The sequence below is a fragment of the Mus musculus genome, chromosome 5 (genome assembly GCF_000001635.26).
Source record: "Mus musculus strain C57BL/6J chromosome 5, GRCm38.p6 C57BL/6J".
Taxonomy (NCBI): Eukaryota; Metazoa; Chordata; class Mammalia; order Rodentia; family Muridae; genus Mus; species Mus musculus.
In genome coordinates, this window is record NC_000071.6 from 141,240,893 (window position 1) to 141,264,817 (window position 23,925).

General features: G+C 42.3%; 1 protein-coding gene across 2 annotated transcripts in view; it reads left to right on the plus strand.

Annotated features, from left to right (window-relative positions):
- Positions 1-604: 604 nt before the first annotated feature.
- Positions 605-23,925, plus strand: part of Sdk1 (sidekick cell adhesion molecule 1) — a 974,090-nt gene continuing 950,769 nt past the window's right edge. Inside the window, exon 1 of one of the 2 annotated variants that reach the window (XM_006504712.1) lies at positions 605-1,200. In XM_006504712.1, the coding sequence (XP_006504775.1) occupies positions 957-1,200 (244 nt within the window). In that variant the 5' untranslated portion in view covers positions 605-956. The remainder of the gene's footprint in view (positions 1,201-23,925) is intronic. The other variant, NM_177879.5, reaches the window with a different exon arrangement.

Below are 23,925 nucleotides of genomic sequence, written 5' to 3' on the forward strand. Positions count from 1 at the left end.
GCATGACCTTGGACACTTCTTCCAAAGCCATGTCCACTCCTCAGAATAGGTTGCGTCTTTGCGCCCCACGGTGCTTCTGATTGCTGGGAATTGAAAACTCGATCGCGCGCCTTTCTCCTTTGCAATGACAGCAACTTGGCTCGGAACCACCCCAGCATCAGAGTCCCTGGCTGGAAGCAGGAAGGCTCCCGGGACGCATGGAGGGGCGTGCCCACTGGCCCTCCGATCCCTAGTCCCTCGGGCTCAGTAGGGACTGCGGTGCCAGGGGGCCGCCACACCTGGTGTCGTCCCACCCGCGGGACGTGCAGCTCAGCCCCTGGGGTCTCCCGGCAAGGGAGCAGGCACCGCCCCGCCTGAGCACGCCCCGCAGACAAGCCCGCCGGGGAAGCGCGTGCCGAGACGGCGCGCCGGCTGCAATCCCCGCCGCGGGTCCCTAGGGGGCGCAGCGGGCGCGGGAAGTCGCTCTGGGCCCGGGCACGAAATTGCAAGCGGGCGGGCGCGGCGAGTTTGAAAACAAGCGAGCGCCGTGGGGGCGGGTCCCAGGCGCGAGAGCCGCCGGGCTCGGCCAATCAGATGCGGGTGGCGGGCGCGGGCGGCGCGTGCGGCCGGGCTGTGAATGGGGCGCGGCGGTCGCGGCGGCCGAGGCGAGAGCCGGCGCGCGGGCGGGCGCACTTTCTCCTCAGCGCCGGGCGGGGGCGGCGGCGGCAGAGGCGGCGGCAGAGGCGTTCTGCTCAGCTCCCCTCACAGAGCGCTGCGGGGCCGGCGCTGTGCGGCTGCGAGGAGCGGGGGCGACGTGCTGGGCATTTCCTCGCTCGCTGACAACTTCTCCTCGACCCGGCTCGCTGCTCATCGGAGCCCGGACGCCGCCCCTCGGCGCTCGCCGCTGCCTCAGCGGGTCTGCGCGCTCCCGCCCGCCCTGCCCGTCCCGCGGCGCCCGGGGGTGGCGGCTCCGCGGCATGGCCCGCGCCCGGCCCTCGGTGGCGGGCGGCGGAGTCGCGGCGCCCCCTGAGCGAGCGGGGCCCGGGCGGCCGCGGAGGAGCCGGACCGGTCACCACTGCGACCCCGAGTGCCCAGGGCTGCGCGCAGCGCCCAGGACCCCCGGGCCGGGCGCGGGCCGGCGGGCGGCAAAGTTGAGGCCGGGCCGCGGGTGGTGGGCGCTGCTGTTGCTCCAGCTGCACTTGCTGCGGGCGCTGGCGCAAGGTAGGTGCGGGCCTGACCGCCGAGACACCCCCGAGGTGGACTTTGTGGGTGCCTCCCGGGGTGGGCTTTAGGGGTGCGCAGTCCCGGGGTGGACTCCTGAAGCGCGCGCCGCCAGAGGTGACACCCCAGGGGTGGACTTTGTGGGCTCCACCTGGTCTGTATTATGAGTGGACATCTCTGAGGTGACTTTGCAAGTGGACACCTATGGGCTGGGCTTCAGGGGTGCACAATCTTGGGGTGACAACCCGCAGTGTACTTTGTGGGTGCTACCTGGGATAGACTATGTTGTGAGTGGGTATATCTGGGCTGAGTTTCAGGGCTGTGTAGTCTTAGGGTCACACCTTTGGGATGTACTATATGAGTGGAAACCCCTGAGGTGACTTTGCAAGTAATATACTTCTGGGCTGAGGTTTAGGGGTACACAATCTTGGGTGACACCTTTGGGTGAATTTTGTGGGCACCACTTGGTATGCATTATGACTGGACATCTCTGAGGTGACTTTGCAAGTGGACACCTATGAGCTGAGCTTGAGGGGTGACACCCTGTGGTATACTTTGTGGGCACCATCTGGGATGGGCTATGTTATGAGTGGATACCTTTGGACTGAGTTTCAGGGCTGCAAAGTCTTGGGGTGACACCTTTGGGGTGAACTATATTAGGGGTGGACATCACTGAGGTGACTTTGCAGGTAGATACCTCAGGGCTGAGCTATAGAGAGTTACACAGTCTTGGGGTGACACCTCTGGGGTGAACTATGGATGCATACCCCTTGGCTGGGCTGTGGAGGTGCACACTGGAGTCTTGGAGTGGGCATCACCTGGGATAGACTGTATTAGGATTGAACATCCCTGGGGTGGACTTTAGAGATGGACACATCTGGGCTAGGCCTTGGGAGCATGAAATTTTAGAATTCACACTCCTGGGATAGACTGAGTGATCATTTCCTAGATTATATGAATACACATGGTGGATTTTAAGGTTGACACTCCTGTGGGGGTATATTCAGCTTTGAGTGGGCTAGGGATAGATATCTTTGGGGTGTACATTGGGGATGGATAGATAGTATTGGAGTAGACAACCCTGAGCGGATCCCTGGGTGCTCACACTTTGGATGGATTCTATAGATGAGTGCTGTATTGAATGAGCATCTTTGGGGTGGACTCTTGGGGTGCGCGCCACCTGGGGTGGATTCCCTGAGGTAGACTTTGTGGTTGTGGCATGGAGTCACCTCGGGGTTGTGGGTGCTCCTCGGCGCAGTGCTTGGAACTTGGCGAGCATTTAGGGCTCCCTACTCTCTGAATCACCTGGCCAGGACTGCGGGTCGCTAGGTCTGGAGGCAGTTAAGGGGTTAATGCGGTGTGTTTCTAATCCGCGTTGCAATCGGAGCGCGCAGATACCGAGTAGCTGAGAAGCTGGAGAAAGCGCCTTGTGTGTTGTGTGTTGCATTTTTCTTTTCTTTTCTTGCTTTTTTTTTTCTTTCTTCTTTTTTAAAATTTTATCGGAGCACTGGAAAAACCTTTAAAGTTGAGCCGTAAGCCACTGTGGCTTCAAAGAACGCCCAGCGCGTCCTATTGCACTGATTAAACATGAGCTGATTCCTATCTGAGTCTGCACCGCAGAGTCTTGTTAACGATGAGTGACATCCGCGGCGGACTTCAAATATCAAGTGCCAGTCACCACCAGCAGCCCTTTCCCTCCCTCTCCCCGGGGCTGCCCCCTGCGCCCAGTACTGATGCTTCACCCCAAGTGGGTGCCTTGTACTCGGTGGAGCAAAACTTTGAGAGCCCGCAGCTTTGCCTCCGGGCTTTGTTTTTTCCCTCCTTTCGCTTCTGTTTGGAACACGGAGGTGTTCTCTAAAAGAAGGAAAGAGGATCCTCCGATTCAGGGTGACCTTTTACAAATGGAGACGGAATCTCTCCCGAAAGAGCTTTCCCTCCTAAATCTAGATTTTCCCTGCTTAAACCCGAAGCACGCATGTGCTAGTCAGCCCAGGGAGGTTGCTGGTCTAAAAACATAAAAACCAGGCATAATCCTGTTAACATGACTTTTGATGGAGTCTTTAAAACAGATTAGTGAACCTGGATTGCATTTGGTAGTTTAGAAAAATTAGCTTCCAAGTTCATTGCTCGTATCCTGGAATCTTACCACAGTAAGGCAGTGGGCATTTGGAGATTGCAGGAAACAGGAAAATTACACTTAAATTATGAATAGTTGTGTTTTGTGTTATATGTGCCGATGAGTTATGTGTGGTTTAAAAAAAATCCAATGATTTAAGTGTAGTACTTACAAGTCTGTCTTGGAAATTCCAATGAGATAGCTTAACAAGTACCTCATAACTTAATATTCATATTCAAGCTTATCTAATGTTATCTGAGTGGCAGCCCTTTTCCCAGTAGGTTTTGATAAATGCCCCCTTTCATGTTCACTATATGGAAACAAATCACTGTTTCTGGTTACTTTAACCCCTCCACACCTAACGTACTCATTCCACTTTATTTTGGGTGCTGCTTTTTACCCAAGGATGTTACCGGGGAGAAAAGGTGTTTACTGGTTGTGTAAAATGGAATCTGTAGGTTGTCAGAGAAGCCAGGTTCAAGTGAAGAAATCGGGATCACTTAGGATGACCTTCAGAGATGGAGTTCAGTTTCTTGTCCCTAAAAATAAAAGTGACATTCACTTGACAATCACCTATACAAGAGAAGATTGGCAAACCACTTTGAGCTGTGGGAAAGACCACTTAGAGCCCTTGTTTCAAAGTGTATCAGAGTTTACCAGCTGTACCTTGCAGGCTGTTGAAAGCATTGTCCTTTCACAGTTGCAATGTTAGTGGAAATCATTAATTTTTATACATGCAACAGCCTTACTTTTCAAGGGGAGGAACTCTTTTATTCCTTCTTGCTAATAAAATCACAGGTACCCATTTTACATTTATATGGTGCAAGAGAGTATGCAGATCTTTCAGTGTAAAATTTCAAGTAGGTTGTCACAAATTTTAAATTCATCGACAGGTTTCTGTTCTTTGTGCTGTGTGAAATGTGTAATATATCCATCATCTTTTATATCGTATTGAAAATTCATATTACAGAGGAGATGTCACCATTTGACAAAACCTCATGTATCTTGAAAATGAAAATTCCGGTGCTGCTGTTGAGGTTTCTGATGGGATGATGAGTTGGTCATATGCACAGGAATGCATTCTCTAGAATCTTATCAGATAAAATGTAACATTTTGCATGGAACAGTTACCACTAAGTTGGAACTGTCATAATGCCATATTGATACTGTGCATCTATTTGATGCTGTTCCTAATTCCCCTGTAGGCTTTTCCTCTTAGGATACTTCTTATGGGTTGGATTTGTCATGATTTATAGCAGACAACGAGGGCAACATAATTACTAAAAGTTATATATGTATGGCTAATGTGAAGTACCAGGTTTGGATCTTGCAAGTACAACTTTGGTATATACTGCAGTTTCTTCCCTGTGCATGAAAATGGAATTTCCCATTATATACTCTGCTTATTGGTGTGTGTTTAATTGTTCAGGACTTGTCTGAATTCCTAAAGAGCCAAGTTGTTACTTCTGGAAGGCAGGTGGCAATGCATGCTTTCTTTATGCTGTGCACCACATATGAATGGTTCAGAAAGGGGGCTTCTGAGGTAAGGGATACATCATAGGGACAGGGGTGTCCTGTGCTAGCTTTATGGGAAGAGTAGACAGAAGCAGACAGATCCACTGACCAATCAGGTTAGCAGAATTTCTAAGCTCTGATCTCTGTGAGAGACCCCATCTTAAAATAAAATGTTAACTCCAGTCTCTTGGATCTGTTCTTCTCAAACATTAGCATTAGGTGGGACATTTGAGAGAATGCAGGACCAGCTCATTTCTTGTGAGCCACCAAGTGCTTTTCAGGGGACTCTCAAGTCCACTGTCATTTAACAATCTCTGGCTACATTGCTTTTGTCCAGTTATCAGCTGACTTTCTGGAAACTTCCCCAACCCTGTGTTTCACAAACTTGACTGCACACTAGATAGATCCCCTGGGAGATTTGAGGCAGGATCGTACTACTGGGCTTGAAGTTTGTCCTAAGCAGTAGGGTTTAGAGACTTCCCAGTTGATTCTGATGACTAGTCAGGTTTGGGAACTACTGATCCATGTGACTCCATTCATCCTTTAATTGTGTCCCCAAGCCTTCAGATCTAAGTGGCTTCTATGGAGATGGAACCTGTGTTTGCTCATAGGTCCTGAGCTCATTTTCTAGTCAGCCCTTTTAGTTTGTATTGTGTTCCTTGATAATAATGAAACTGTTCCGCTCCTGACTTGAGCTACTCCTAGGATTGTATTAGAATCATTAGTGACATTTATTTATGTGACAGGATTTCCAGTGACCCAGGCTTCACAAATAAATTCACTGTGTAGCCAAGGATGACGTTGAACTTCTGATCCTTTGGCTTCCATACCTTAGTTCTGGGATTCCGCAGTACCTGTGACATCATACCCAGGTTATCACTAGTGCAATTAAAGAATACAGTTGCGTAGGCTTCACATCAGACCCACCAGGTCTTAGAATACATTTAAAAAAGTGTCATGTGCTGGAGACATGGCTCAAGGGTTAAGAGCACACACATGGCACTTCACAACCATGTTTAACTCCAGTTCCAGGAGATCTGATGCCCTCTTCAGACCTCAGATGGCACTGCAAAAAAAGGATTCTGCATGTGAGATTCCCATATTCTACTTTTCCCCATCCTTGTGTTGATAATCCCATAATCTTACTTAATTCGCTGGCACTCTTACCCTTTTTTTCCTATGATCTGAGCTACTTTCCCCATGCCATTTCCCAGCTGTGGGTAAGGTCTGCTAATTATCCTTTCTGCCCCTTGTTAGATGGAGAAATAACAAAACGGTGTTAATTGAGGTCACTGTGCGTCTAGTCTCCCTTTGAGCTCCTATTGTTTTCCATTAGTCCAGATGTGCTTTGTGTTTCCCTCCTCTTCTTACCCTCTGACCTGGTCCCTCAATTGTGAAGTTTGAATTTGAACCGGAACTTGGGTTCCAGACCATCTTGCTTTACTAGAGGTTTAACTTAATCAGTGCTCAGACATTTCATAGACCGCTGCACATTTAACAGAGGGCTACTAGTTACTTGATCGGGTAAACCCCCTTCTCTGCAGTCTGCATGTAACCACCTGTAGCTCTCCTTTAATGTTTGTTTATGAACCAAGCACCAAGGATGTTTGTTCTTCACTCAACCCCCTTAAACATTTGTGTGTGAGTGTGTTTGTCCACTAATATGGATGTCAGAGGACAACTTGTGAGGATTGGTTCTTTCCTTTCACCATGATGGTCCCAGGTATTGACCTCAGGTCATCGGGTTTGTGGCAAGCACCCTTGTCCACTGAGCCATCTCACAGGTCTGGTCCTAGCAACTCTTGAGAGAAGCGAGCACTTAGTTTTTTTGTTTTTACTGATTTGCTCAAGGCTCCAGGATGTGTACTGGTGAAGCCTGAGAGAAAAGCCTCGTCCAGCATCTGTGAACATAGCTTGGGTCTCCCTGTAGCCTGGGCTCTTGGAAGGAAAAAAATAAAAATGCAGCAAGTGGTCTGATCCATAGTGCAGAAAGATGGTGAGTGAAACTCTATTGTATGGACTGACCTGTCTGTGACTTTCAGTCTTACATCACAGCCATGATCATAGAAGACACTTCAGATAATTTGGAGAATGGAGAAGAGAATGTGCATACCACCTTCTGTGCACCCAAACCCTGTCCCCTAATAAAGTAGATGTTGTCACTTTGGTTTTCCCTCACCCCATCCATTTTTCTTTTTACACTATAACTTGAACTCCAGTTGAGTGGGCAGTGTGTCGCCACCCCAAAGTGGACCATCAGGAGTAAATAAGCCCTTTCTTGGAGGACATTTGGAAAAATTCTCTTTTCTACTTTAAAGTACATCGAATTTATAGATGTAGAGAATGTACAACATAGATCTTTTGGTTAGTGCTTTGCTGTAGCATGTTTGTTCTCTAACAACAAACAGTTAAGTTCAGCCCCCTGCAGGGACCGCACCCAGCTTGGAAGTCCTGTATCCTAAACACTTGCCTCAGACAAAGTGCAAGGTGTGAATGAGGCTGGTGTCTAAATGATACAAGCTTTGCAGTTAATTACATTTTATGTTTCCATTCTAAGAGTCCCTGTGTCTTTGTTGTCACATGGGATTGGGGTTTTAGGTTGTGTGGTGCCTTTCTGCCTCTTTCTGACCTTGTTTTGGGTCCTCAGAGGTCAGGTTAGTGAGATCCACTCACTAAAATTAGACTGTGAGATGGTCACAGGGTAAGGAGGAGATTTGTGTAGGCTCTGAGTTAGGATTTTCTAAGAACAAAGCAGTATTGAGCGCGAGGACCCCATGAGTCCCATGCTTGGCAGTTGAATGAAGCTGAGGGTGGTTACAAAAACAGTTCAAAAGGTGTGTACTATAGGTCAGCAAGGGATTATTTAAAAATAAATTTAATATACATGTTATTACTTGGTTAAATACTCCTAGTAAGCAGCAACACATATGGGCATTCCAAGTTCATATGGTTTCCTTTAATGTAGTTAATTTGATGTCAGCATTTCTACAAGACATTAGGCATTACCCCCAAGTTTTGCATCTCTTTTAATAATTAAAGAGTGTGTAAATATTTGTAATCTTAATACTGGGGTGAGAATGTATTTTCTCAGCTAGAGGTGTTTTGGCACCTCTTGCCAACCATGGTAGCACATATAAATCATTGGTGATATGTTTCTCAGTGGATCCCTGAAATGCAGACGTCTGTCCCTCTTTGGTAGATAACTTCCTGCTGCTTACAGGTGTCACACCTGAGACCTTCTGGAGAAATGATTAGTTTTACAGCATCATTACATTAACATTGTTTTCTCTTCCCACTATCTAGAAACAAACAGCAGCAATAGCCACAAACAAAACAACTCAGGAAACATTGCTGTAGGTTTATACCTTTGTTATTGTAGTAGGTGCAAGGTTTGGCCCCCTGACAAGCAGTTCTAAAGCCAGAGATGATGGCATCAGCTTGGCCCCAACTCCTGTGAGCATTCTGGGAATGAGAATAATTTCTCCTAGAAACTGACTGAGGCAGGTGGGAAGAGTGTTGGGCTAAGTGTCTGGAGCCCTGGCTTTTATCTTACTCTGAAGCCATCTTGCAGCTCAAACAAGTCTGTTAGCCTCTCCTGAGTCTATTTTCTCACCTGTGAAAAGGTGGTGGTGGTGGTGGTGGAACCTAGACCAGTGAGTGAGTAGATGTTTGGAATTGTTTTGCTCTGATTGTCTTCTCTTCTGTGTTGATATCCTTTCACCCTGTCTGCAGAATCTCTGAGTGTGCCTGCTGTCTGGGGTTCTGTAACTCCATATGTCTTAGCTTGTAGGAACCGCTCCCTTTCATTTTACTATTGTCAGGGGATATATATATATATATATATATATATATATATATATATATATATATATATATATATTTGAAGACAACTGGTGCAGTGTAATATTTCTCCTTAGGTGCTGCTGTCTAACACGTGATGGATTTACTACAGCTTGAAAATGGTTCATGCTCAAAATTTTAGGTTCTGTAAAACAAATTAGTGCTATAATTTATCAGTGTAAGCCTGAAGTTTGGAGGAATAAATATTCTTGAAATAGGAGACATTTATTTATCTAAATGGCTGGAAGAAGAAAGAGCATGACGAATCTGAATCTGGTGGCAATTAATGCAGTGAGGAATTGAAACAGAGATGGAATAATGATGGCCATGAGGATGTTTAGATTTACTGGACAGTGACCATCAGTAATTTAAAGATTTACTTAAAATTAGCTCTAGAATAAAATTTCACTTTTAACATGATTAGCTGCCACTCTATTGAGATACTGTGTCTGGAGAAGTTAATAGCTATCAATTAAATAATTCAAGTTTTTGACAACTGACTTGTCAGTCAAGTAAATTCATGAATTGGCTGATCTGTGGAAATTAGCTTGTTGAACATTTGTTAAGACTATGGTTTCTACAGTGCTTTAAAAAAGTAGTATATATATATGTGTGTGTGTATATATATATATGTGTGTGTGTGTGTGTGTGTGTGTGTGTGTGTGTGTGTGTGAATGACATGTGTGTTTATGCCCTTGGAGGACAGAAGAGGGCATTGCATTCCTTGGAGTTTGAAGTACAGGTGGTTGTGATCCTCCTGATATGGGTGTTAGGAACTGAATCCTCTTCCTCTGGAAAAGCAGCAAGTGCCCTTAACCTCTGAGCCATCTCTCTAGCCCCTTCGGCAATGTATTTTATTTTACAGTTTTTATTTATGGTAATTACTATTGTGTGTATGTGCATACATATATATGCATGGATCTCTATATGTGCACATACCTGTGAACACCTGTGGTAGCTTGTTCATGCCCAGCCTGCCTGTGGAGGAAGGCCAGAAAATGACGCAGAGATTGTTTCAAGGGACCAGTCTTAAGTTGTTAGTCATGTACAGTATATACTTTTACCTGCTGAGTGTCTCACCAGCTAGATTTTGCTGTGTTTAAAATTATTTTTAAAACGGATAAGGCTGCTTTTGGAAGATGTGTGTTTTTTTTAGATGATGGGCTACAGCAAACTCTACAAGTAATTATTATGGGCAAAATTGACCTTGGGAACAATGTCTTGTTGCCTTTTCCCTCTTTCAGAACGTTCTGTGTACTCTATACGTGATTCTTTACCATGAGATGTTTGGAAGCTTAATTTTAGAAAGATGAATGGCCTTTATAAAATAAAAGTAAAAATAATAGTAGTAACCGGAGAATGAATGAGTTCTGGGAACTTCAGCACTTAGTCACCTCTGATAATAATCAGTGGTTGTAATTTAGCTACTGAACGTAGGAATACTTGTCAGGTTTGGGGCGGGAAGGGACTTTGTATGATATAGATATAACTGATCATTCTAAGCTGAGAGTGACATTCTCCTGAGCTATTTTGTGTGTATTCATGGTTTTCTTGTGAGAGAGGGCCAGTTTTCAGAGTGAAGGGCAGTTGTAGCTTGACTCTCCAGGTGGAAGGTGTGATGCAGGAGAGACTGACATTCTTCCTGACTAAGCTCTTCTGCAAAGTGCCTGGCGCTTTGAATTTATACATGAACCACCAGATGGCAACAGAAAAGGTGTTTATATAGGATGCAGTTGTTGCCACAGCTTTATTTTTTAATTCTTTGGCACACCATCTCTCAGTATACTTATATTTACATTTTTGGACTAAAAAACATCATGAATTGATAATGCCTGGCAATGTAAGATCACAACCGGGAAGCTGAAGAGTGGTTCCGTGCCACGAGGAAAAAATTTTATTTATTTTACATGAGCACATGTATTAGCCATTCCCAAAGTCTGTGAGCTTCCAGGGATGTACCTTAATAGTTTGTTTTATCATTGTGTAGTCCATGCTTCTGCTCTATATGTTATTCAGCTTTTCTAAAGCTCTTAATGTAAGCAGTAATAATCTGCAGAACATTAAACAGATAAACAACACAGCTCTTACCCTAAAGCATTTTCTGTAACACCTTTGAAAGGAGGTCATGAGATTATAAACATTGAGCATATTTATGGATTTGCTGGATAATGGTACTCTTGCTTTAAGTAGAATATGTTTTGTTTTTGCCTCAGAGGCTTATCCCCCTTACCCTCCACTTAATTGTTATCTTGGCTCTTTTGGAGTCTCTTTCTTAGGCAGGTCTCCTGTGTGCAAACTAGAAACTCAGCCTGAATTTCTTCAGGAAAAAAAAATTATTGGAAGAATCCAAGGGAGTCACAATGGACCTAGCAGAATGACACTTGGATATATCCAGGGCTTATCTTTGCTTCAGGAGTGAGAGCTCAGGAATAATGATGGAATGTATGAGGCCTGGATTTGAGTCATAACGATACACAGATACACCTGCATTATCAGTACCACCCTCTGTTTTCTCTTTCATGTGTGTGTGTGTGAGAGAGAGGGTCTTGTCATGTAGCCTAACCTTGCCTAAGACTTGCAGATCATCTGCTTCAACCTTCTCAGTTGGCGTTACCCACAAGGCTTCTTTTGCCAGGGTAAGATTTGTATTTTGGATTATTATCTAAAGAGGCAAGCATTCCAATTTATTGGGAATGTAAGATTAGATGGAAGAAACTAGATTGATGTCTATAGAAGATTGAGAAGCAGGGACAGTAAAGATGGAAGGAAGTAGCCTAGAGTATTGGAGATATGAGAATAGTTTAGGATTTAGGGGCACAAAGAGCTGGGTAGTATATTGGAGTGTGAATGAGGAAGTGTTGGGCCACGTCAGGCCTCTTTCTAAGAAGATTAGTCCATGAGCATGGTTTTCCTTGAACTTGGACCCTTGTTTGGGCAGTGTGGTCATGATTCAAGTTTTGAACACATTAGTGTGAGGTTCCCTGAAGCCTCTGGATGGCTGTTCAGAAACTAAGATCTGAATCAGAGGAGGGGCCTAAGCTTTGGGTATAGCTATTTGTGGAGACACTAACATATTGCTAAGGAGGATGGCTTTGGTAGCTGTGCTTCCTTGGGTGGGCTGTTTCTCTCTCTCTCTCTCTCTCTCTCTCTCTCTCTCTCTCTCTCTCTCTCTCTCTCTCTCATGTGTGTGTGTGTGTGTGTGTGTGTTAGCTAGGATTTCTATTGCTGTGGCAAAACACTATGACCTAAGGCACCCAGGAACACCAGCCCAGGGGTGGTACCATCCACAGTGGGATGGGCCCTCCCACATCAATCACTAATTAAGAAAGTGCCCTCAAGCTTTCTATAGTCAAGTGGACATAAAACTAGCCAGCACAGTGTGTTTACTTGTATACGTGTTCCAATCTGTATGTGCATGTGCTTGTGGAGACTAGAGGTCAATATTGAGTGTCTTCTTCAAACGCTTTCCATTTTAATTTTCTCTTTTTGAAATGGTCATTTATTGAACCAATTAGAGTTTACCAAGTCAACTAGACAGGATGGTAGGTGCATGCCACCATGCTTGGCTTTTTAAATGGGTTCTGGGGGTACAAATTCAGCCCTTAACGTTTGTGCAGGAAACACTTTGCCCACTGAGCCATCTCCAAGTCCTTAATTATCTTTAAACTTTGTTTTGTTGCCTTGAAGAATTGTTTATTAATTTTACCTATTTCATACAGATGTTGTGAGGATCAGTTGATATGATTAGACATAAGGTGTTAAGATCTTACTTACCTAGGACATAGCATTCAGCCAGTAAGTGTTAGGCATTGTTATTGCTATTTACACTTCAGTAGACAGGAATCACACTTTATTCACTCCCTGCCCCCATAGTATTGAGGATTAATGAGTCACTATAGTACAAAGTGGCAGTGTGAACAATTGAAATGACTAAAGAGCCATTATACTAATAGTATCCTTGCTGTGGTTTGCCAGATGAATTGCAAGGGGAAAGAGTGTGGTGATAGGAACTGATGAGATAATATAGAAAGAACAAATAGTTGACAGAGTAGTAGTACTGGCATAGAACATTTGGAATATTTTTACCGTAGAGATGTGACTGATAAAAAGACAAAAACAAACAAACAAAGGCTCCTGGCTTTGTTGATTTGATGGGAAATGGTGATCTTTTCAATGACAGTATTGCTGGATTCTAACAGTACATATCAGATTGTAGAATAAATGTGCTGGACCAAGTAGAGTTGGGTATGTTTTATTACTGTGGACAATCTCCAGAAAAATTGCTGGGTATTGGGAATGCATGGTGATGAGATGATCTTGGAAATACTTTTTTTTTTTTTTTGTAAGTTTGAAATCTTAAAGGCTGGAAGAAAATATAGGTTGTCATCTGGTTAAATGAGAAGTATTATTACAATTCTCTAATATTAGTTCAGTTTTATATTTTGTGACTATCAGAAACATATGCAATTAACTCTTACATGAAGAAATTAGTACAAAATACGGTCTAGAAAATATGGTAAACAATTGAGTTCACCAAAGTGAGAAACAGATTTGCAGAATGAATGAAAAGCTATGACTCTTGCAAAGGACGCTCATGATACAGATGAACTTGCAATGCAGGCATGTCCCAACCACACAAGGATATGAAGGAGAGCTGGCAGATGTTGCAAATAAAATATTGTATTTCAAGAGGTAGGGATGGTTGGGATCATGAAAGGGATGACTATATTTGAGCTGATTGGAGAGAAAAAACAGACCATGATGAAAGAACAGATTAGAAAGTGATCACACAGATTTGGGAAAGAACCAAGTAAGATTTCTATAAATGAAAATTTATGGTCATTAAATTTTAAAAAGTAACCTCAATGGATGGGTTATACAGCCAAGTAGATATAATTGAAGAGAAAACTATTGATTTTTAAAGGAGATTTGAGGAAATTGGTCAGATGGAATACAGTACTGAGGGATAGAGAGACAGAAAATGAGTGGTAAAGATTCATGAACTTTAGGACGAGAAAGTTCAATATCATCTTCCATGAGCTTCTAGAGAGGAGATACTACTAGAAGACACAATGGCCAGGATATTAAAAATCATTACTATTACTAGTTATTTTTACTGTTGTATATGATGTATGTGGACGGGGGTGTACGTACTATGGCACTTGTATATGTACACGTTGAGACAACTTTTCTCTCCTTCTGTCATTATGTGGGTTCTGAAATTGAACCCAGGTCATCAGGCTTGCATAGCAAATGCCTTTACTTGCTGAGCCATCTTGTCAGACCCTGGAATTTTTTTTTAAATGATTTCTTAGATTCCAGAAGCACAGTGGGCCCCAAGAAAGATAAAAACAATTTTATACCTAGGTATACTGTAGTTGAAACACTAGAGAAGAAGACAGAACTAATCTAAGGTAAACAGAAGCTTGAAATGGCAGGTATTTGTCATAGAAGGTAATGAAATAGCTTCAACGTGTTGAGGGAGAAAAAATAATCGATCTAGAAACCTGTATTCATATAAGCAACAGTCAAGTTTAAGAGTGAAATAAAGACAAAATAGATCATTCATAGAGTTTTGCTTGAGGAACTACTAAAAGATGTATTTCATGAAGAAAGAACTTGAAACCAGGAGAGTGAGCTCTAAGTAGCTAAATGATAGAAAATACTGTATCTGTACCAACCTCATATTTCCACAGTCACTTTACAAGAGTGAGTACTGTTGGATGTCAATGTTCAGAGCTTTCACATCCATGGACTTTACCAACCACAGCCACAGATGGAATGTTGCATATTCACCAGATATTCACACATACATTCCCCACTTATTTCTAAGCAATATAATATTAAGACTGTGTTATATCACATTTACTCTATATTAGGTGTCATAAGTAATGTGGTTATTTAAGTCCTTTAGAAAAAACTGTATGTAGTATATTATTATCTTTAAGGGACTGGAGTATCTGTAGATTTTGGTATCTGGTGGTAAGTGAAGGTAATCTAGCACTGATTGATCTCCTACTCCTTAAGTACAAAATGGTTGAGTATGAGGGATAGTGGAGTTGGATGGGCAGGTGGAACTACGCAGATGTTGGTTAAAGGATACATAGTTTCAGCTGGAAGGAGTAATATATTAAAGAACCATTTTGCAACATAGTGACCATAGCTAGCAACAGTGTTGCAATGTGGTGATTATAGATAGCAACCATGTATTTTACCCATTTACATTGGATAATAGATTGTATTTTTACCAGGAAAAAGTATGAAAAAAGTATGTGGTAATTAGCTCAATATTGTTGACTATATACTGTATTCATTATATACAGGAAATGATACCATTGACCCTTAAACAATGTTTTAAGCAGATGCTCACAACTCTTGAGCTCATTATAGTATAAATAAAAGTGCCACCATTCACCTTCTTTATTTATTTATTTTTTTCTACTAAAGCTATATTCTCCAGGCCTTTCCTGTACTTTTATCTTTTAGACAGGGTCTCACTAAGTTACCCAGACTGGCATTAATTTGCTTTGTAGCTCAGGCAGGTGTCAAGACTTGAGGTTCTCTTGCCTCAGCCTACAGTGGCTGGTATAACAGGTGTGTGCCACCAGAACTGGCAACTATACATAATTTGCTTCAATTAAAATGTAGTTTAATACTTGTGAGCAGCAGTTAATTGATATATTCATTGCACTGTGAGAAAGGAGATATGAAATGATGGTAGGTTGGGTTTTTTGTTTGTTTGTTTGTGTGTGTGTGTTTTTTTTTTTGTTTGTTTGTTTTTCTGCATGGAACTGGTGGGTTTTTTGGCACATATGTGGTTGACTGGAAGGCCTGTATAGTACATGGAATCATGGAGGTCAAGACTTTCACAGGGAAACTAGTGGCTCTTTAGGATTCAGAGTATCACTTGGAAGTAGAAATGTGATGAATTAGATAGAAAGTTAGTGTTGTCCTTTGCAGCATCCCCCTACTGATTTCTCACTAACTCCTGATGGGGTTTTGCTGAAATCTAGTAGGATGTGTTGGAATGCCATGGATGGTCTGCATCTCTGACTGCTGTTCTTTGAAGAATTGAGCAATAGTGCCTAGATACTTTATAGTAAATTCTAAATATTTTTTGAGATAGAATCTTATTATTAATTCAAGCTGGCCTTGAACTCTAGTCTCTTCTTCCAGTCTTTGAAGTGTTGGAATTACAGGCTTGTGCAACTATGCCTAAGTAGAACATTTAAGGTTCTAGTTTAACTTCAAAGCTTGAGTTTATGTTTCTTTCCAATGTTTGCTTGCATGTATGTGTGTGCGCACAGGCATGTGTATGCTTGCTCACATAAATATGTCTATCTGGGGACCAAAGGTTGATGCTGAGGCTCTTCCTTGGTTTCTATCCCCATTGTTTACCATACAGGGTCTGCTGCTGAACCTAGTGCTAGACAGCAGACAGTTTACACCCAGGATCTGTCTCTGTTCCCTGAGTGCTGGGATTACAGGTGGGCTGCCAGCCACTGGCTTTTATATTGGTGCTGGGGGTCTGAATTCCAGTTTTCACACTCCTAATAGGTGCTTTAATCTCTTGAGTTTTTTTTTTTTTTAAGCTATAATTACTTTGCTTTGTATGTTGCTGTTTCTTGGGTTTTCAGCTGAATTACACCATAGATACTACTGGCACCCCCCCCACCTCCCAAAGCAAAATTTTACATGGCTTCTTGATTATGTTTTGGATTGCTACAACACCAGTTAGAGAGGACACAGGGAGAGTGCTAGACTACTCTGACTTCTTTCTCTTATGGTGGGAAAGAAACTGGTTTGGATGGAATCCTCTGTTCCTCTGTGGATTAGTCTACAGCAGGTCACCTTGACCAGGATACTGAGGTTTTACATATTTCTAGCTGCTTTCACAGTTGCTCTTGCATCATGTAAGAAGGCTATAATCCCATGTTGATATTAAAAAAGACTGGATACATAAACATGGCTCTAATTAATGAGAAGACAGTTCAAAACATTAGTTGAGAAGTGAGATTATAGGATACATAATATAATATAATATAATATAATATAATACAATATGCTTTTACTGTGTATTCTTAATGCATTGGGCATTGTCCCTTTTCTGTATGTGTCTTTGTGTGTCTGTGTATGTGTGTATGCATATACATGCAACACCTGTGGATGCACACTTGTGCAAATGTGTCTGCCTGTGGAGGAGGCCAGAGACAAACCATGAGTGGTCTGCAGGCACTGTGAATTCCTTCTTTTTTTTTTTTTTTTTGTCTTTGTTGAGACAGGATCTCCCACTGGTGTGGAACTTGCCAAATAGTCTAGGATCAGAGGTCAACCCAGTGTTGGTTCTTACCTTCTACTCTGTTTGAGACAGGGTTTCTTATGTTCATCACTGTGTATGCCGAGAGGATATCTGATGGAGAGTTAGCTGTCACCAGACCCATTCATTGCTCTAAGTTCTGACTCCTAGGAGTGACCTGAGCCTCCTCTGAATTCAGGTTTCTCCCTTCCATCTCTTGGAAATTGTTCTCTGTTTTCTGATTTTCTGTAATAAGCTTTGATCACCTTTAAAATAAGAGCGTTACATCTAGTAGGAAAGCATAAAGGTTAGAAAAGTAATGTGAATGTAATATTAGTGGAAAGTGGCTGAGAAGTTACTAGTTTATAAAATGATGGACTGTGATTAAGGAATGGGCCAGCCTGCTTATGGTATTTGTCATTGCATTCCTAATATTTTATGTTTTTAAACAGGATCATTTAAAACTTTTAAGTGGCAAAAGCAATTAGAATTATCTACCTATCAAATCTGTGGGTTTGGGGAAGAATGTGGTTTATTCACTGAGAGTGGATGAATGGGAAACTGGGGTTTTGGTATTTTAAAAAGAATCCCTCTATTTGAGTGAACTTATGTTTTTGGTTTTAATTTGTTCATCTACTTGAAAAAGGCTCACACTATCTTTATAGACTCTTTGTAAGAACAAAAATCTTCTTTGAAAGATGGATTGATAAACACATTTGTACCATTGATTTCTGGTTAGGCCTGTGTAATCTTTTTGATTCTAGTGTCAAATTCTTCCAATAACAACACTGATATTGAACCCATTCAGTACATTCAAAATTTTTAGGAGTTGCACAAATATTTGAAACATCATTGTGCATTGTTCACTCTAAAAGGAGTGAACTTGAATTTGAATATGTATACATAAAGTACTTAAAAGCTGAAGTATAACAAATGCAATGTAAATTAGAGCATCAGGTGTGAATGCTGTTGTAGTTGACAATTTGATGGCCTTGGGTTCATAAAAATGCAGCTTTGTGGTTGTGGTGGTTGTTGCTCTTTTGTTTTTGATAACTGTGCTGGTAAGAGTGGAGATACCCCAGCCATTTCTTCGTCCTGGTATTTCTTAGCTTGTTTGTATGGAGCCCTGCAGATCCCTGCAGCCTGTTGCTGCTCTGCTTCCCCTCCGCTTTGTATATTTGGTTTTTTAGAGTTTCCCTTTCTGCTTAAATGTTCCAGATTTGCTCCCTTTTTGAGCAAATGATTTTCAAACCATTTAAAGAGGGAGGTCCTTCCTGAGTATGGCAACAACATTGAATAATAATCCAAATGTGAAATTGTAATAAAGCTTTTCAGGCAAAAAAAAAAGGAGTCCACATACATATATTTTACACTTATTGATATATTTTATGTGTGTATAGGGGTTGTCCTGGTGCACTTGGGAAGTCAGAGGACCACTTGAGGGAGTCAGTTCTTGCTTTCTACCATGTGGATTTTGGGATTGAACTCAGTTGGTAGGCCTGCTGTGCCCTCTGTATCTTGCTGGCCCTATTTGATTCTTTACAGTGGTTTTATTCATCTAAGTGAAATTAGTCACCATGTGGTTTGAAGTTTGCTGTTGTCTTTCTCCTTTCCAGACTAACTAGGGACCAGGAATAATCCCCTTTCTTTTGCTTCCCCCTGGTTCCTTCCTTCCTCCCCCCCCCCTCTTTTTCCTCATAAAGTAACACTGAGTGCGTATATGTGTGTGGTATATGTACATGCTACTGTGTATGTGGAGGGAATGCAGAAGAGAACATTGATGTTCCACTTTACACGCAAAGTTTTATTTTCTGAAACCAGGAATCTAAATAGCTCTCTTGCTTTATAAGTTGGTTATCTTAATACAAGCTATGCTGATGAGACGTTAACATTGTGATTTATTTTCCCACCTCCAGCAAATTCTCTCAGTTTTTCATTGTTCACGGGAACTGTTTTTTTCCTTCCCATGTATAGCAACACATTTATTTCATGTTCAACATATGAGCAGTGTTAATTGGCATCTTTCTAGGTGAAACAGCTGAGAAGGATGCTTGGTTAAGATCAGCATGCTTTTTGCCTGGAGAGATGGCTCAGCAGTGGACCCTTCAGATGACCAGAGCTCTGTTCCAGGCACCCACCCACATTAGGTGACTTGCGCGCAGGTGGCGGTGAATACAACTCTAGGCAACCTGGCCTCCTCTTCTGGCTCCCACAGGCATCTGCTGACGTGTGCACACACACATGTACACAAATATATAAATAATGACTATTAGAAAATATTATTCCTTGCTTCTCCCCCCCCCCTTCCTTCAGTACTAGAGATTGAACCTGGGGCCTCACCCATGTGCAACAAGTGCTCTTCTACTGAACTGCATCCTCCCTTCACCTTCCACCTGGGCTGCCATTCAGTCTTACTTATTTTGGGAAATAAGGGGATGAAATTATCTTTTCATTCTAGAACTTGAAATTAAAAAAAACTATTTTGTGTGTGTGAGTGGTTGCACACATGGCACAGTGCTTGTGTAGAAATCAGAGGACAACTGTATGGAGTTGATTCTCTTCTTCTATCTTTATATGGGTTCTGGGAATTGAACTCACATAGTTAGGCTGGCATGTCTCAAGCCATGTTGCTGGCACAAAACTTTGTTGTTGTTGTTTTTTTTTCTAATATTGTTTTTATCATGTAATAGTAATTATGAAAACCAACAATTAGCTTGGTCTATTTTTGCATCTAAGTGTGTGGCCACAAGAAGCTCAGCCTTTTTCCTCCTTAGTTTCATGGTTCCCTCTCTTTGTGCAATCATGGCTCTTAGCTTCATGAATATTTGCTCAATGATGTTCTGTGGACCCCTCGCCTCCCCAGCCTCAGAGGAATGGCAGCATACTGTTTCTTTAGAGGTAGACCCCAGCATACTTGCCTGTTTTTCACTTACTGTGTCTGAGAGGTCATTTCACGGGAGGATTTATGGATGTATCTTGTGAAAACCTATACATATAGAAAATAGTTTTTGGGGTCTGGAAAGTGTTTACTGTGCAGATGACCTGAGTCCAAGGCTTAGAAATTGTGTTTTATTAATTTTTCTTAGAGCTAAGCATGATGGGACAAGCTTGTTATACCAGTGCTGGGGAGGCAGAGACGGGTAGGTCCTGAGTTTTGCTGGCTAGCAAGCCTAGCTGAATTGTTGAGTTTCAGGCCAGTGAAGAGAGCCTGACCCCCCAAATGAACAAACAAACAAACAAACAAACAAACAAACGAGTCTTGAGGAATGATCCTTAGGTTGACCTCTGGTCTGCATATGCACCCTTCTGCATGCATATGCACACATACAAATGCTTTAAAGCCATCTGATGAAGGGTGTTGACATTGTAACCTATCCTTGCCCCTGACATTTATGAGCTGTGTAACCTTGGGTAACTACTGTAACTTGTCTGGTTTTAGGAGGTCATTTATAAAATGGAGTTAATCTCTCCTGAGGTTTTTGTAAGGATTAGAAGAGATAATGCATGTAAAGTACTTAGTGTGGTGTCCTGCTTAATAAATCACAGTGATTATTGTGCTCATTCATTTATCAGATCAAATGAGTCCCTAATGTGTTTCTCCTTCCTCAACTAAAATTAAGCGCACAGCAGGCGTGTTAGTTGCCATCACCTGTTTTGTCACCCTCTCGCATACCTTGCCTGTTCCATTGTTTATGTTAATATTTCCCCCCTTTCTCAACACACATTACACGTTTTCTTTTCTTGTTGATGGTGTCACTCACCTATCATATCCCCCTTGCCATCTTATTAATCAAGGCACTGTTTGTGGCTGAGGATGGAAACTTACCAGGGCAGGACTGTTCATGTTGCTGGTCCTCCAGAATCAGTTAACATTGCAGCCACATTTAATTCAAGTCACCAGACAGGGTGATCCTTCTTGTGATTGGGATTTTAGCAAGGACAGAACTGAAGTTGGGATGTAGACATCTGGCAGAGAGTGATGAATGTGGGTTGAGATGTCACAGAAGTTTCTTACCATTGTGGGCCTGTCCAAGGCCAAAGAAATCCATATCCTGGGTGACAGTCATGAGGGGAAGGGTGTGTGGGTGAGGACAGGGAACAGAACAACCCCATCGTTAAGTTACCATAAGCATGGTGACTCTGTCAGTGGGATAGTGTTCAGGGTATGATGCTCAATAGGGCATCAATGTGACCCATCCATACCCTCTGCTGCTGTGTGTAGCTGGTTTTTGCTACTTTGTGTCCCCCCCCACCACCCCACTACCCTTTAATCCCTCTGGTTTCACCCCCATCACTAGACAGGAGAGGAAGGAGGCTAGAAGGGAGAGAGAGGAGTCTGAATCTATTTTTTTTTCCTTTTGTTTCTTCTTTGAGCACAACTACTAATAAACTGCTACTCCCACCCCCAGTCGAATGACAAACAACCACCAACCCTGCCTATTGGGGCTCTAGCACTTATATACCCTCTGAAAAGTTCCTATAATTCCAAATGTTATACAATCACAGAAACTATCTGCAGCTGGCAAAACCATGCCTCTGCTAGAACACGAGGCAAATCATAGTTAAATGCTGCAGACAGTCCAGAGTAGCCCCATATCTCCACGTCTAGGATTAAAACAAAAACACATCCTTATAATTTTTTTGTGTTTTTAAAGCAAGCAAAATTCCAAAATTGTTACTAAAGCTGTGTTCTGGGCAGGCTGGCATGCGATAAGAGCAGCAGCGCTTCTGGTAAGTAACAATAGGCTCTCTGCTTCTTGATCTGACGGGCTCACATCTCGTTGGAAGCAAGCACATATAGTCCGATGGTCTGTTTTCCATTTGTTTGTTGTTGTATGGTGCACTGATGATCCATCACTCTCTCCCAGGTTATCTAGCAGTGGCCTGCCTGCATGTTCCTGCTCTGTGGACTGCCAACCCAGTTTCCTTTTCTGAAGCTGCAGTCAATGAAGGAAGTAGAATATAGTGTTTAAAAACATTTCTGGAATATTCTGTTCAAGGATTTCACTGCGTTGTAACTGTTTCTTCTTTTATATTAAGAATTTGCTTTGCTTTTTCTTCCATTGACCTAATAGAAACCATCTTTTTTGTCTTTGTTTTTCTGAAAGTTTGAGTATTCAAAAAGACAGTTAGACTATATTCTAGGGCTTTTTGAGAGGAGATGCATTTACCTGCCTAATAGGATCACCTAGAACTGGTGGTGATGGTGTGGTGTGGCAGTCAGTCTTCAGGCCTTTGAGAGTCTATCCTGGCTAGGTTCCTCCCCATTTCTGTTTTGATGAGAGGGTCTGAACAGCTCAGGGGACTGCCTTATGCACATGTCACCGTTCCTTCTCATACCTGGGTGCAGGTCTCAGCAGTTTGGAGACCTAATTCCAGTTTTCTGATCACTTTTCTGTAGCAGGGTCTCACAGTATAGCTGTGGCTAGTCTGGCACTTGCTATGTAGACCAGGCAGGCCTGCTTTTGCCTCTCAGCGCTGAGATTATAGGTGTGGGCCACCATATTTTGGCTTCACCTGTCTCTTCTTATTTTGTACATACCATGAACTCTGTGGAGAGAGCTGCTACAAGCAAATTGGAAGTGTGTTTTTATATCATAGAGAATAAGAGGTCATGTTCCTGTAAATTACTGTTTAGTATTCCAGTTTGTGCATTTCTAAGTCAAAGTTCATTCTTTCAAAAACTACCTTATTAAATATTGATTTTCCCCTTGGTTCATCCACAAAACCCCTAAAGATATAGGAGGCATTTTGACTAGCCTTTGTTCTTCACAAATAAGTCATTAGAAGTCAATTCAAATCCAACTGTGATGTGAGTTCATAGTCTTTCCAGATTACAGTCAGAGATCTTATATATTTTAAGCATCTGCTCTGTTTAAGTATTAATTGTGGTTATCCTAGACTAAGTCCTGTTTGAAGTATGGAATTTGTTCACTACTCATCTTGTTAAAAGAAAATGAATAAGACTTGGCATGTAGTTTTTGCTACTTATATAATGAGAGCAAATTTAAGTACAGAGTTAAACTTGCCCACAATTTTTAAAATAGTGACTTTGGTTCTTAGGAATTAAAGGAATTAGTACATTGTCAGGCAAAGTGTGGCTTTCACAGGAGTCAGCTAAGAGCAAGCAGCCTTGTGAAACTTGAATGTTGCCTGTAGACTCTGACCGACACAATTAATGGAACTCTTGAAGCATCTGTGTGTTTCATCTGAAATTTGACTTTTGTGCTACTATGGGGATATGTTGACATCCTCAAATTTTAAGACAATTTCAGGGCTCATCAACTGAGGGCTCTTGGCATGAAAATTAAATATTAACTATGTGTCAAAGAAAAAAAATGAAACTACAAATCTTAAAAACAAAACCAAACCCAAAAATGCCTTTCCAAGTTCCTGACACAGATGATAGATACTGTGGTATTTTCTGAATGTGTAGAAGCCTCAAAATCAAAGTGAAAATGATTTACAATGTCCTCTTTGATTTTTTGGGTCACTTAATTTGAGTTGATTTCTTCAGAATGAACCAGATTTCTTAGAGCAGAACACTGATGACACACCCTGGGTGGCTTCCCAGAGTGGAGCTGTGCCATGGCGCTCTGGAGGCTGAACCCAAGGCATGCCATTCAGAACTTCACAGCTGATATTAGGTCAGTAAAATGATTTATATGAGGCTGCCTTTCCCTTCCCCTAGATAGTTCACACTACATCTTAAAGTACTTGATATTGCTTTCCATGGAAGCATTCTTCATGTGACAAGAGAAAATAAACAAACAAAGAACAACTTAAACCTGAGATTCAGGGTCTGAGGGATGGCTCAGTTGATAATGCTCTATAAACATAACAAACCCAGTTCATTCCCTGGTACTCACATAAAGTCTGGGTAAGGCAGCACATGACTATAACCCCAGTGTTGGAGAAGCAGGTAGATCTCTAGGGCTTGCTGCCAGTTTAGTCCAGC